We start from the raw sequence: 13,913 nt of genomic DNA, 5'->3' as shown, positions 1-13,913 counted from the left end.
AATTTACAGGCCCTGTGTACATGTAGTGTTATACACTAAATACTTACAAATAAATTAAATGCAGCAATTAGGTGTAAGCCAGTTTTGCCACGTTTTAGGGCAAGAGCACGAGCACTTTAGCACTGGTTAATAAAAGCCAAAGCCAAATCCAACATAAACGGATTAAAAGAAACAGTAGGTGTGAAGGCAAACGATTTGGAGGAAGACCACATCAAGGCTGTCAGGTCTAACAGAGAGACTTTAAAAACATTTACATGGTCTCATTGCACATTCTACTCCTCCTACTGGTGCCACACTTGCATTACATCCATGTACTAGTGGCATATGACATGCTCCTGCTGCACACACAGCAAGAGGGGCGGGCTCTCACTATTCAGGTTTCTCTCATTAAATCAAAGGCTATAAATATCTGTAATATATGGGAATCCTAAAGGTCCCTGACCACATTCTGCAGGGGATGTGGGTATCATTTTCCGTTGCACCACTTCGATGTATTGACTTTTGAGGACTAAATGAGGTGACCGTAAAAGACCTTAACCCATTTCCTCCTGTTTAAGATATTTTAGGGTCTGTATGTGGGCATACCATTTTTGCTAATCTAGACCCAAAAAGAGTCTATCATCAGCTTCCAAACAAGCAAGGTGATGAGTGGAAGACAGCCTTTCGCACTGTCTTTCGGCACTAAGAGGACCAAGTCGTGCCCTTTTGATTGTGCAAGGGAATTCACCACCAGTGTTCCAAGGACATGCAAATCACTTGTTTTCACATGTGTTTAATCAATTTGCGGTCATCTCTCAAGATTATATTCTTATTTTATCTAGGCATTTAAAAGAACACTGCAAACACACCGCCAAGGTACCAGAATGACTATGGCAAAAAAGCCTATACTGCAAAGAGTAAGTCTGAAAAACGCTGAAATTGAGTGTATAGTTATCGACTAAGGGGCTTATTTACAAGCCTCTTGTGCCACTTTTGCGTCACTTTCCTATGTTAAAAGTGACGTAAAAGTGGCGCAAGGGGCTTGTAAATCTGCCCTTAAGAGTACAAGATACTCCAGGGATCCTAAGTACATTCAAGAAGATTGAGAGATTCCTAAAACTAGCAAACTTCCATGACGGATTTCGTTAGTGAAACATGTCATATTTCTAACACTAAAAGAAAGAGAATTTACTGAACAGTTTTTGTTGGACAGACCATAACACTAAAAGGAAGAGAATTTACTAAACAGTTTTTGTTGGCCAGACCACGTTGATGTTCTTTATAAATACCAAAGAAGGACTACACTGCCATCCTAATCCTTCAAGGCACTTCATAGTTGCTTCTGAGAGAACAGCAGTTCCTGTACTAAGGCAGGGGCAAGAAGACGGCAGCCTGGAGCATCAGCATTTTTTTTCTCCCCCAATTTTTATCTTCTTGTGATCTGAGTTATTCTGTGCTAGAAAAAGAACTGTTGGCTATGGGGCTATGAAGAATGTTTGTTTAGAATTATTTATTGGATTCTCTGAAGTTTTTTCATCAGTGCTTACCATCATGATTTTCGGTTTTTACAAGATCTTCAATGTCAGAACAGTAGAGAAACTCGTAGGCATATTTCTTTGAACAATATTCAGGAAGTTTAACATATGTAGTAGACTATAAGAATTGGGTGCAAGATCATTTTTAGCATTTTCTAAGCCATGCCAAGCCATTTTGCGTGGCTTCACGTGGGTTAATGAATACAAAGTAACACAATTCAGAGCATAACGCTGCCATGTGTTACTTTGCATCCGGTAGGCGTTACATGGGTGGAGCATGGGCATTCCCCTGCATCCAAACTTGTATTTTGATGCAAACCCAGATTTACAAAGACTTGTAAACCTGGGTTTTCTCCAAAATGGTGTGCCTACCCGATGGCATAACGTCGAGAAATGTATTTATTTCTCCTCGTTACTTCCTCTTTCCATTCATGCTGCATTCTGAAGAACTCATAGAAAAAGGAAAATGCCTGCAAGGAGTGTTTTTGGTCAGGAAGGAATCCTTTCCTGTACAAACACAATCCAACCCATAACACGGGCACTGTTGCACTATTGTGCAAGGATGGCTGCATTAGCGTTAGGCAGGATACACTGCCAGTGCAAGGAGAGAGAAGAAATGCTCCATATCAATGTAAATACGGGGAATGTATGCTATCTCCCCTTTCACGCACAACAATTTATCTTGCTGAATTGCATTGAGTGGAAGAAAAGTAAATCTGGCCTATAGTGGTTATGCTCTGTCTTGACGGTACCCTGAGTAATCAGAACTGATCAAACCAACTTTGGTTTTATTCCATCACTTTTTAAGTCTTGTCCACTATTTCCTTCAAAGAGTTAAGGATGCCCAGTTAGCAACGGATACTCAAGTGTTGCAGGAAATTAAAGAAAGGCAATTAACAACTCAGAAAGAATTCAAGTTTTGACAATAGGCACTCTGTATTCCCACCACTTCCTTACAAGGGGAAGTAATGCACATGTGTCATGAGACCTCTGTAACAGGTCCCACAAGAATCAAATGCCCTTAACTTGGTCATTGTGATGGCCTTGAGTAAAGTAGGGTATTTTTAGATACATACAGATGTCCAAAACAGAGCAAATCACAATAAACGTTTTGCTACCTACAACCTCAACCTGCAGCAGCAAAACCATGGCAATGATTACATATGACCTCATTGTTCATCTACCTCTCTGAATGGATTTCAAGTAATTATGGTGACTGTAGACATGTTCATCAAGATGGCTCACAAGGAGGTACTTGCTGCATCAGTTCTTCAGAGAAATTTCATGCTACGGGTCCTAAAGATCTTACTGCCCCCTTTTTTCACCATAGGATTCACAGGACACTAAGATCTTCTAAAGCCAATCTTCTAATGCCTCCACCTTTTAGGCTTAAATCCTGGGGTGACTAGTCTTTTATGGCTTTATGTGTTAAAGCGTGGAATCAACTTCCCGGCGCTGTTCCCTTTATGGATAATGAAGTCAGTTTTAAGAAGAGTCTGAAGATTTGCCTTTTTCTCACACTGGACACTCTTTGCTATTCAGTAATATAGTTCAGCTGGACCTCCTACCTATTCTCTTTTCCATCGTCTTGCTCAAGGCTTTAGGTTGTTCCCTTGCTACACTGATTATAAGTGCAGTTTATGCCTGAGTTAGCGCCAGGATGCTCTCATTTGAGTAACAGTGCGCTCTATAAATGCCATCTTTATTTATTAATTCATCTTTGGTGGTCCAATGATTTGTCTCTGATATATTTCACTAACACTGTTCTTCCTCTTACCATAGTTTCTGATTTTTATTCCTGAAGGCCATATGCTCTTCATTGGGTATCAAAAAGATGTGTCTTCTGGATAACATCCATAATGTAATGGACATATAGCAATGCTGCACAGAATAAATGGGCCCCCTCTTTGCCTCTAACAGAGTTTTCATTTAACATTCTGCTACTAAGGTATCACTTTTCTTCTGCGCACAAGGTTTTCATCCATAATTTTGCTGGAACCCCGTTGGTGTCTTTTGATTTCCACAGCCATTTTTTGAAACTCCATCAATTTCATATGAAAGTTGTGTCCCCAAGCTACACTGAGGCAAATAAACTATGAAGGCATCAATCCATGCTCCTGTCTTGATTTGTCACTTTTCAGCTACTTTTCCCAACTATCCTCACTCCCTACTGGCTGTCAAACGTCGTCTGTGTCTCTGGGCCATAGCATGCCATTATCAATACTGTGTTACCCAGGAAGCACAGTGTACTTGCTTAAAAGCCGGCTGGTGTCATCTCGGGCCTTCCTGAGTTAGTGCGTTACTGTTGATTGTGGCAATCCTGCTCGGTGCACATTCGATTTACAGGTTGAGCTCAGAATTGTAGAGTGTTCTATCACCCAGTTCATTTCGGCTGTTCTTCTGCAGTTGTTTCAGGGTCTTCGGGAATCAGAAGGCAGGCCTTCAGCTAGTCTACTTGGAGAAACATGCCCCATAATGTTGTTATGGCAGCAGTCATTGCCATATAAGTGTAGGCACATTTATAGTATGCTAATTCAGGATGGTTGATATTTCCTGACCTTTTTAAGTTGTCCCAAAGTAAGATAACCTCTGCCCTTCCTGTTTGTGGTCTTCTTTTCCTAGGGACAATTCTTCATTTTTAGAACATATTTCAGGAGAGGTTCAGAGATCTACTGTGCCAGAAAGCAGTTAACAGTATTTTTCATTAGGATCGATGCTCCTTTGGTAATGTTGTTTTCCCCTTACAAGCCTTTTTGAGGAGTTTCTTTTTCATCCTACTGCATTGATTTGGTTACAACAATGTCTGGAGGCTTTTCAATCTACAATTTGCTCTCCAATTTCCTTGCCATTTTAGATTTTTTTGCCTTCAGGTGTCATATCTGTCAGGTTGTCAGTAGCACAAGAAAAAGAAATACGCCACTAACCTATTCGTAGCTGCCAGCAGGAACGATGTTCTGAAGACTAGCCTCCCTTCTTCCCGGAGAGCTATCCCCCACAACGTAAGTATACCACACTATGGAAGCGAGCACCCCGGGGAAAAGGGAAGGGGACAAAATAAGAAAGGATCGCTGTGGGATAACTCTTGCCTCCAGGGTCTGGTCAAGGGCTAGCACGCCTCCCTCCCTCTAGCAGCGCTGCAGAAGAACAGAGAATAGAGGTGTGAGAGGCTGCACGGAACACACAAAACAACTGCACATCAAGGTTTACGTGCCAACACACACACTTACAGAGAGCCCAACAGCACTTCTCTTTACACGTGGTTGAGGCTCCTGACCTCCAGAGTTCGAAAGAAGCAACATAAAAAACAAAACTTTGGTGAGCTGCTAACATGCGCAGGTGACCTGAAGCAATGCCTTCAGCTGCAGCGTATTATGCCTTCCCTGCTGTTGAACATCACAGCAAGTGTACCCTACATAAGTGCACATAGGCAGAGACAAGTCTGTACTCCATCGAGATGCGAAACACCAATATGCCACTAGGGGATGAAGAAACACCAGAGTCCCCAAACAAACAGTTCCGGTTTGCTAGTTGCACCCCGCATATCTGATGCGCACAATACAATCCATGTTCGTGTAGTTGGAGCGGAGAGTGCTTCAGCGCGTCGCACTCCGCTCGTGAATACGTGCAAATCCCGGGCCGAGAGTTTTGTTTCGTGGTCGGAAAGGTCAATGAAATGACAACACAGGTGCTCTGTGACCCCCAGGGAAGGTCCTCGGAAAGACGGCAGGGCCTCCGCGTTGTCACCTATGATGATCCTCCAGCGGGGAGTACCATCCGCTTAAACGTTCTTCAAAAGATTGTCAAGCACCTATTTCCAGCAAAGGTGGTGCTTATATCGGGAAGGGAAGCTCTTGGATGCACCTGAACTGCATACCGCTGCCGCGCCCCATGGCCTCATGGGAGTTGTAGTGCGGTGGCTCTCGCAGCAGGCAATGTGGCTTTCACACACGTACAGAAGGGGTGTGTGGCGCGTTTGCTCTCTCTACCCTGCCTCCATGTCTGTGGCATGCGGTCATGACATCAGGTATCAGCTTCTATCATGTACTTTATACAGTGATAAGGTAAAGTGACCACAAAAGGGAGTCACCCTTACCTTAGCAAAATGTTCAACATGTCCACCACATCCTTCACTTGACACCCAACCACGTTTGTGAGTTGTGCTGAGCAGAAGCTCCCTCTGATTGAAGGTTGTTCTCGGGCCCCACAAAACTTGAGCAACCTTGGAAAACTTCCTCCAACAGGCAGGATCCTCTCAAGAGATAGGTGCCAGTCCCTCTGGACACCAAAGGCAGAAAATGGCTTTGCATATTCAACAAGTGCTGTAGGCTAACGCTTGAGAAGTAACAGGATAACTATAAGAAAAGGTCTTCGGCAGGTACACAGGAATTTGGCTTCTCAGGAAAGCAGGACTTGTTTATCGGCATACAGGGTTTCGTCTCAAAGTGGTTCAAACATGTGATTTGAAAGAGTAGATCAAGTTTATCATTGGTGGCGTTCCCTGGACAAACAGTAACTCTAAGGTTCCCACTTCCAACTTTGTAGCAGCATGACCTAGTTCCTCCACTTAGAAGGTTCCATTTGGTACAGAATATTTCCTAGGCCACTTTCACAAAACATTCTTGATCGTGAGACTCTGCCTCATCCACGTTGAGTACCCCTCAGCTTTCTGTCTCTGTTATATCTCCTAGTTTAGTTCAATTGTCTTGGCATCCCGCAAGACAGAGGCTCCAGCAAGTCCACTTTAGCCTTCTCTCCAAAATGTGGAGAGTGTCATGCGTCCTATTCAGAAATAAATGCTCTCCATTAGGTTGGCCTGTTGCATAATTCTTGTGGTTTGTGTGTGGGCCCTTTGTAATCTGTACTTCAGAGCAAAGGGATTCATAGTTGTTAAGTGCTGCACAATTCAGATAGTAAAGTGTATACCATTAGAATGCACAGTGACTGAATCCAGACAGATATAATTTCATATCCCTTAACTTCTAGCAGCATACATGACAACTGGAACCTATCTGCACCAGAGCTTTACCAATTTGATTAAGATCTTATTTACCTTTCAAAGTGAAGCTTAATTGCAATGCTGCATTTATTTAGCAGGAGATGTATTCTGTAGCAGGGCTATCACAAACATATGAAGGCTAAATTCACGTATTAAGTTGTTAGAAGTGGTTGGGATAGGTTTATCTTTCACTGCCACTTTTCAATGCCAATCACCCCAGCGGCGTCAACAGTGGTGTATGCTTTTGCATCCCCCAAGAGTATACAAACAGAAGCAGGGTTGGGACCTAAAACCCTGTCTCAGCTTCTGATATTGCTGTGCTTCCAGCCTAGCTGAAGCTGTTAAGGGCCTGTGATAGATCTTTTCCTTCTGCTGCTCTGTCTGGCACTTTATTTCCAGCACAGGAATTGTGTCTAGCTCATATGTCCAGTGCTTGATTCCTGTCCTATTGCTGAAAGGGGGGAGTAATCAGCAGAGAAAGCAAGGATAATAAAAAAAATTGTGTTGCGGCTCTTTTTATGTGTAAATGAGTGTCCAGTGTGTATGTGATTGTGTTAGCTAGTTAGTTAGATTGAATGTGAATCAGTAAGGGTCTGAGTGCGTGGGTTTGAGTGTGTTTGTGAGTGCGTCTGTGAGTGGGGGAGATTGAGTAAGCCTCAGTGAGAGTAAGTATGAAAGGGTGAGTGAGTATAAGTAAAAACTAGACAGTGTGAAATTTGATTTAGAGACACTCGTGACTCTGTGATTCAGACGCACATTCTTTAAATTAACGTCCTATTTTTCCTCTAATCCAAATTAGAGTGAAAATAGCTCCAAAGCTTTCGAATGTACATGTTTACTCTACAGTATAACATTACAAAATATATATTAATTCTCTAAAACTTCATTCTGTTAAAAATGTTCTATTTAGGCATTGAATTAATAGAACAGTCATTCCATATTATTACTAGGCCCCCTTGATCTCTGTCAGTTAGATTGCTCTATGTATCTAAATTGCTTTTTTATACTGATATTCAGTATATTTAAGACATAAATTGTATCAGCTACATTGTCCTTTTGGGGTGTCCAATTGTTTGAATTCTGAACATATACGTGTATTTATTGTATTATACTGCACTTTTTCTCATAATGTATTGTTAGTTGCCTTGGTACAACTCAAGTAAAAATGCCAAACAGAAGAATATACATACTGAGAGTTACATTAAAAAAATATGGTTTTTATTTTACAAGTATATTTGGCCTTGCAATTTACTCTGGCATTACTGTTTGTTAATTTTAAGGGACTTGGGCCATTTTATTAAACAGTTGGTGGCGACAACAATTTTCCAGATGGTGGTCGTTTAATTTTTTGGGCAAAATGTTTATTCAAATACCAACAGCAGGGAAAAAACATAGATAGATGGTGCAGCATTGACTAACATCAATTATTGCGCACTTTACTGATGACCAGAGGCGCATCTGTCATTGGTGCAGCAGGTGCAGTGAACTGCCCTCTGAGCCTCAGTTATGACTGATTTTACTAACAAACGGGGGGTGGAGGCCCATTTCTGTTGCATACATTCTAGCCCACGATACACTACTAAGCCGCTGCTCCGGCCAGCAATTAAAATACCGCCAACCTCTATTTAGGTGATGCAGCCTCAGGTGCACAATAATCACACTTTTCAAATACATGGGCATGCGTTTTACTGTATAGAAATAATAATTGTGTTGTTCCATCCCACATTCCTCTTGTTGACAAATGTGTTATTTGTTCTTTTTTCTAGCCAATCCCTGCCCATACAAGGACGCGGCTAGTAACTGCGCGGAGTGGTCATATGCTTGCAATTCCGGTATGCTAGGCAACAATTGTAACAAAACATGCAAGTGTGGCTAACAGTTTGCAGGGCATGAAGGCAACAAACAGATCGATGGAGCAAAACCACCTGCTACAGCGTTTATTTTCATTTACCCCACACAGAATTTCATAAATTCTTCAGACTTGTACTCATTTGAGAAGTTCTGTGATATGTAACGGGAATTATTTCCATGCCTCAAAATATCACATTGCACCTACATTAGTCTCCTAGTTGCCAGCACCCTGATTTGTAGATTTGATTTTCATGCTAGTTGTCTCAAATGAAAGTCCTTTAAATCATAATGTCCTCAGAGGTCATGGGAGAATTGAAGTTTACACTGTAAAGCACATGTAGTGATTTTCTATGTCAAACTCTTTTTGCAGTGAATTGAGAACTGCACTTCTCATTTAAAATGTAGCAAAAGTGTATACAGTTGTGGCAAATACAAATTGAATATTTAAGAAAAACAATCATAGGTAACCAAGTCAAATGCTTGCCAAATACCAAATCCATTTGGACACAAAAATCCCTTCACAGTATGTGCCGAGTATGTGTCGAGTCAACGGATGTGTAGGCTTTTATCCTGTTTAAGAATATTTGATCATATTTTTAAGACCTCACTCCTGTGTCCAGCTTAGGAAGTACACATTGTTGGCAACCTCATATTGTTCATGGCAGAACAATAGTTTATTGAATATTTGGATAATGCATTAGCCAGATACAAAACAGGTGTTAAACTGTGACAGCCAGGACATTCCAGCAGCCCACATTGTATATGGCCATCTGCTACATAATATTGCTTTCAAACAAAGTACATACATCCTTTGCTTGACATTAAATTTTAGTGAACTCTTCTGGGCAACCACTGATTTATTGATATATCATGATATGAAAAAAATATTCTCATTATGTTCAGATCCCCTGTGATATCCAAATAAGTTATTATAATATTAACATTTTAATTCATTGCTCACTATTCTGGTTTTGCCAATTTATAATGCTGCAAATGTTATGCATCAATATTAAACAATTTAACAGCACTCAACATGTTAATTTTGGAAGGATTGTGGTCTATTGTGGTCTATTCAGCCTTGATGGCATTTTCATCTGAGACCTTTGTCCTCTTTCTCCTTAATACGTTTTATAAACTTTATAAACTGCACAGATATGTTGTGTTATTAATCTGAATATAAATCAATGCTTGCCATATAAGGAAATGTAATTATATAGAATGACTCACGCTATTGTGATAAAATGTATAATCTCAGAGCTCTTCTTATTTTTGTGTAATAAAACTAAAATTTGATGTAAGCTGAATGTGCTGGTACACTGCATAATACATTTAAAAAAATTCCATTTTGCTCGATCTGACAGAGAGGAAGTCTAAATTATTGGAATTTCGTCCTATTTTATATTCACTATCATATATGTGTGCCCTGTGAATTGATAAGCTGAAAATTATTATTCACATTATTCTATTTAATAAATATGTGTTTCACCCCTGATTCAGGCAATAAATTGTGCAACACATTCATGTGATTTTGTGTATTTATCAAACAATATTTGCAAACAGAGCCTTATGATATGTTTAATAGAGTAAATAAGTGAAATATAGAAAGACAAATATTTTGTTACATGCTGCTGTCTAAAAATGGTCGCCATATGTTTAAAATGAAAAATAAAAACATTTAAATATGCCACTTTTTAGGTCACACATAGATCTCTGCAATGAATGTTTACACACTGAAGTTTAGTAAACCACAGGTGCAGGGTTTCAGTTCTATGTTTTAACAAGTACTGGCGAAGCCAACAGGTCAGCCTTTATTTACATTAATAACTTAAGCCAGATCCATTGTCTTTGACTGTGGTTGATATACTATCATAACATGCAAACAAAGGCTCACAAGCAAACCTTTCAAACTTTTAAACATCTAATGAGGGTCCACTCCTAATAAAATAATGCCAAATTTGAAGTTATCATTAGAATATTGTCCTCTCAAAGGACAATGTAGAGGGCACACTACCAATTAGAATCTTTCAGAAGCAAGCATTGACAAAGTCAATAGTTCTTTGTATAGAGTTACTTATTAGCTTTGCCAATGCTTTTTTTGTTTGCTAGCCTCTGTAGATGCATGCACATCTGCATAGTCTTCGTTAAATGCATTTATAATATTTGAGCAAATTATTTCAAAGATGGCTGGAATGGATGGAACTGATCGAGCGCACTTTTCTATACCTGTAAGCTTTGGTGTAATCGTCAAACAGATTGCACCACTGGTTGTAAGGACGTTTGATTATTGACTGAAAGTGTCGGAGCTAACATCAGCACAAGTTATCAATTTGCCATGAAATCTATTTGGCTTCACGAGAATGACAGGTATTTCCAATCATAAAGGTTTATAAACAAATTAGTCAGAGTTACAGGTTTATTTGTTCAGTAAATCCGTTAGTCAAATAAGCATGTATATCAAAGTGAATATTCGATTTGAGGTTATGTATTATATAGCTGACAATGCAAATCATGAGCAAGTATAGAATGCAAACTAAAGGCAGAACTGGTTCTATAAATGATTTTCCCTAATCTAAATAAAGCATTAGGGAATAGCAAGGGCAGATTCTAAGCTGAAGATGTCAGTCTCAAATGAACAAAATTACAGTTCATAGGGAACAGGCAGTGAATTTCAAGAGACACGCACAAGGACCAGGTATAGGTGAAATCAACAGATTTAAGGAGAGGTCTTCCTTCATAGAAGTCAGGTCAGGATCTGCTACACCTATTCTAAGTTACACAATTAAAAGTATGTTGGAAATTTCCAAAACTTGCTCCCACCCATAGCCTCTTAAGATCAAGCCAATCGGGTCACGTTGTATACATGGAGCAGGTACACTTCCTTCTCTCCCACCATCACACAAAAAAGCAAGCAGCTGCACAGCCTTGAAAAGTATCGGTCCGCCGGATACAGAAGAGTCTCTCCCATTCTAACATACTGTGTAAATTATAGTATCCAATTAAAATTATAACTAACATTTCTAAAAGGAAACTTGCGCTGAAAGGAGAAAACATGAAAGCACAATGGAGCATTATGCTTACAATAACTTTGGACAACTGAGGCCTACTCACAGCAGAGGCCCATTCAAAAAAATGTGATTAATGTAAATGCCTCATAAGCTAATGATTAGACTAAGAATATATAAATGTGACTTCTTTATATGTATGAATAGTGCCACCTATTAACATATGGATTATTCATTTGACAAACAGATTCACATGCAAATTACTAATAATAATGGAGCACAACATTTCTCTGCTCTAATTCCCCCCTCTGATAGCTAGTATAGCCATCACATAAGACACTTAAACATTCTGCTAAAACCTAAAATATTGTCACTAGTTGCTGCCTAAGCTTGGAGTATTCCAATTCCGTTGACTCGTCATAAGCCATACACTGCTAATCTTCCCTTTTTATTTTCTTACCCTTGCTCTCTTTGTTTCTTATATAACCAAATCCCTTCACCATAGCAAATAAGAAAATCACACATATGCCAGCTATCAAGATAGGTTTCAAAATGGCACCCAAAAGTCCACCTCCAATATTGCTAAGCCAACCACCCTAAGCGGAAAATCCCTTACCAAATGCTTCCCAGGCACCTGCGTCTCCCAATTCCTTCAATTTTTTTATTACTCCAGTGCTATTTTTCACACAAACTTTCCAATCTTCTTTTTCTTATCTGGAATATGAATATAGCACTGCTGAACTATCAAGATCTCACAGACTCTACCCTCTTTTGCGAGTACAATTTCTAAAGCCAGCAGGTTCTGTAGAACCTTAGCCCTAATAGCTATATGTTCAGTATCAATAGCTAGAAAAGCTCCAGCAGTACTACTGGCCAGTTTGCCTATTAACATATAAAGCTTTCCAATTTTTGTCCATTCAAAATTTCACCTACTGAATGACTCATAGTGCCAGATATATTTTCCACTATCTGTACAGCACTACTACACTTAGTCTTGACAGGGAATCCTAAATCCTGTCCAAAGAAACTGTCTACATGGTATATTTTAGGAAATGCAAGAAGAAAATAGCATGTTCCTGCCCAATTTGCAAGAGGTTTGAAATAAGCATTCTTTCCACATACATAGTAAACTCCAGGAATAATGGGATCCTTCCCCGGCAATATCTGATGCCGTGTATCTCAAAACTTCCAACTTGTGAGCACATTGACTCAATCCCATGCTCTGCTAATTGGGAACATTAGCTTCTCTCCTAAAGAAACGCAACTTTCTGTGTTGTTGCCAATCTAAATTGTCTTTCTTCTCTTCCTTTCCCCACACATCTTTCCCAATATCCTTTTCAGTTCTCGTCCTCTTTTCAATTTATGCTCTCCTATCTTTGAGGTCATCGATGATTTAATGAACTTGTTAAAATTTGTCTCTGAGCATTGGCAGTTTTGAGCTTAACTGGAGACAATAAAGAAATGCCACATGGTCTTCATCTCCTTTGCACTACCATGTGGATTCAAATGTTTCTACAAATTCACGTCTGACAGAAGTAAGTCATAATCAGAAAAATAATATTCAAAGCAACCTGCCGGTACAGGAATGAGGTGATAGGTTATACCATCAGCCACAGAAGCAGGCAAATGAGTACACACATAGCAGTCCTTGGCCTGCATAATGTTAGTGTACTCATAAAACAAATTGTATAAGACATTTGAGGAGAAATCTCCTTCTGAGACATCGTTTCTACCCAGGACCAGTTTCTAATTCTCACTGTGTTTCTTCACCTGTTAAATCTGTGGTGAGCAGAAGACTAAAATGTGCTGTATTTCTATGTAATCGAAACTTCAGACACCTTTGGCTTTCTGTGGTACTATTACAATAAGGACAATGAAATGTAATTAATCAAAAACTATTAATCGAACCATTGATACCAGATTACACATTTCTCAGGAAATATTATTCTACCATAAACATTTGTTAGGCTAATAACATTTTCAAATCAGTTTATGCCAACACTCATTGAGCATCTCAGTTTTAAATCTATTGTTCATTTGCTATTTCTCACTACTATCACCCACATGGTGTTCTATCCATTTTGCAATTTTTTTCTGTTGCTTCTTAGACCAACATCATGGATTCCAATATACAACACTGATCTAGTCACACCCTCAATTTTAAAATATTGTGGCCAGTGTTTTTCTGCAGTTCTTGGCAATATCTCCCTTCCCTAGAAATAGACCAACTCTCAGCAGAGACTTTTCCACTTGAATAGAGCCTTTGAAGAGAGTGAGTAGTGCCACTTTGGAGTTAATTTTGTCAGGCAGATGTATACTTCCTTGAATGTTTTTTTAAGTGTCTCCTAAAAGAAACATATGTATCTACAGAACAGGAACATATGGAAGAGGCCTCCCTCTTCCATCTGGCATAGGGATATGGTGTTGGTTCATTCACCAAAGTTTCTTTGGGGCCAGAAAAATTCAAAATAGGTAGTTGAATTGTATCAATGGGTCCATCAAGGCAAATGTCCACTCTTTGTCATCTAAGGGACCAATGTATTTTTCCCA

The 13,913-nt window shown here is 39.6% G+C and overlaps 1 protein-coding gene across 1 annotated transcript in view; it reads left to right on the top strand.

Moving 5' to 3' along the window:
- Nucleotides 1-9,880, top strand: part of LOC146822022 (cysteine-rich venom protein-like) — a 260,678-nt gene extending 250,798 nt beyond the window's left edge. The window contains exon 8 of the mRNA XM_085609412.1: nucleotides 8,277-9,880. Within this exon, the coding sequence (XP_085465538.1) occupies nucleotides 8,277-8,386 (110 nt within the window). The 3' untranslated portion in view covers nucleotides 8,387-9,880. The remainder of the gene's footprint in view (nucleotides 1-8,276) is intronic.
- Nucleotides 9,881-13,913: the final 4,033 nt, after the last annotated feature.

The sequence above is a fragment of the Triturus cristatus genome, chromosome 6 (genome assembly GCF_964204655.1).
Source record: "Triturus cristatus chromosome 6, aTriCri1.1, whole genome shotgun sequence".
Taxonomy (NCBI): domain Eukaryota; kingdom Metazoa; phylum Chordata; class Amphibia; order Caudata; family Salamandridae; genus Triturus; species Triturus cristatus.
The sequence above is the reverse complement of the archived record's forward strand: the minus strand, read 5'-3'. Positions and strand labels throughout refer to the sequence as shown.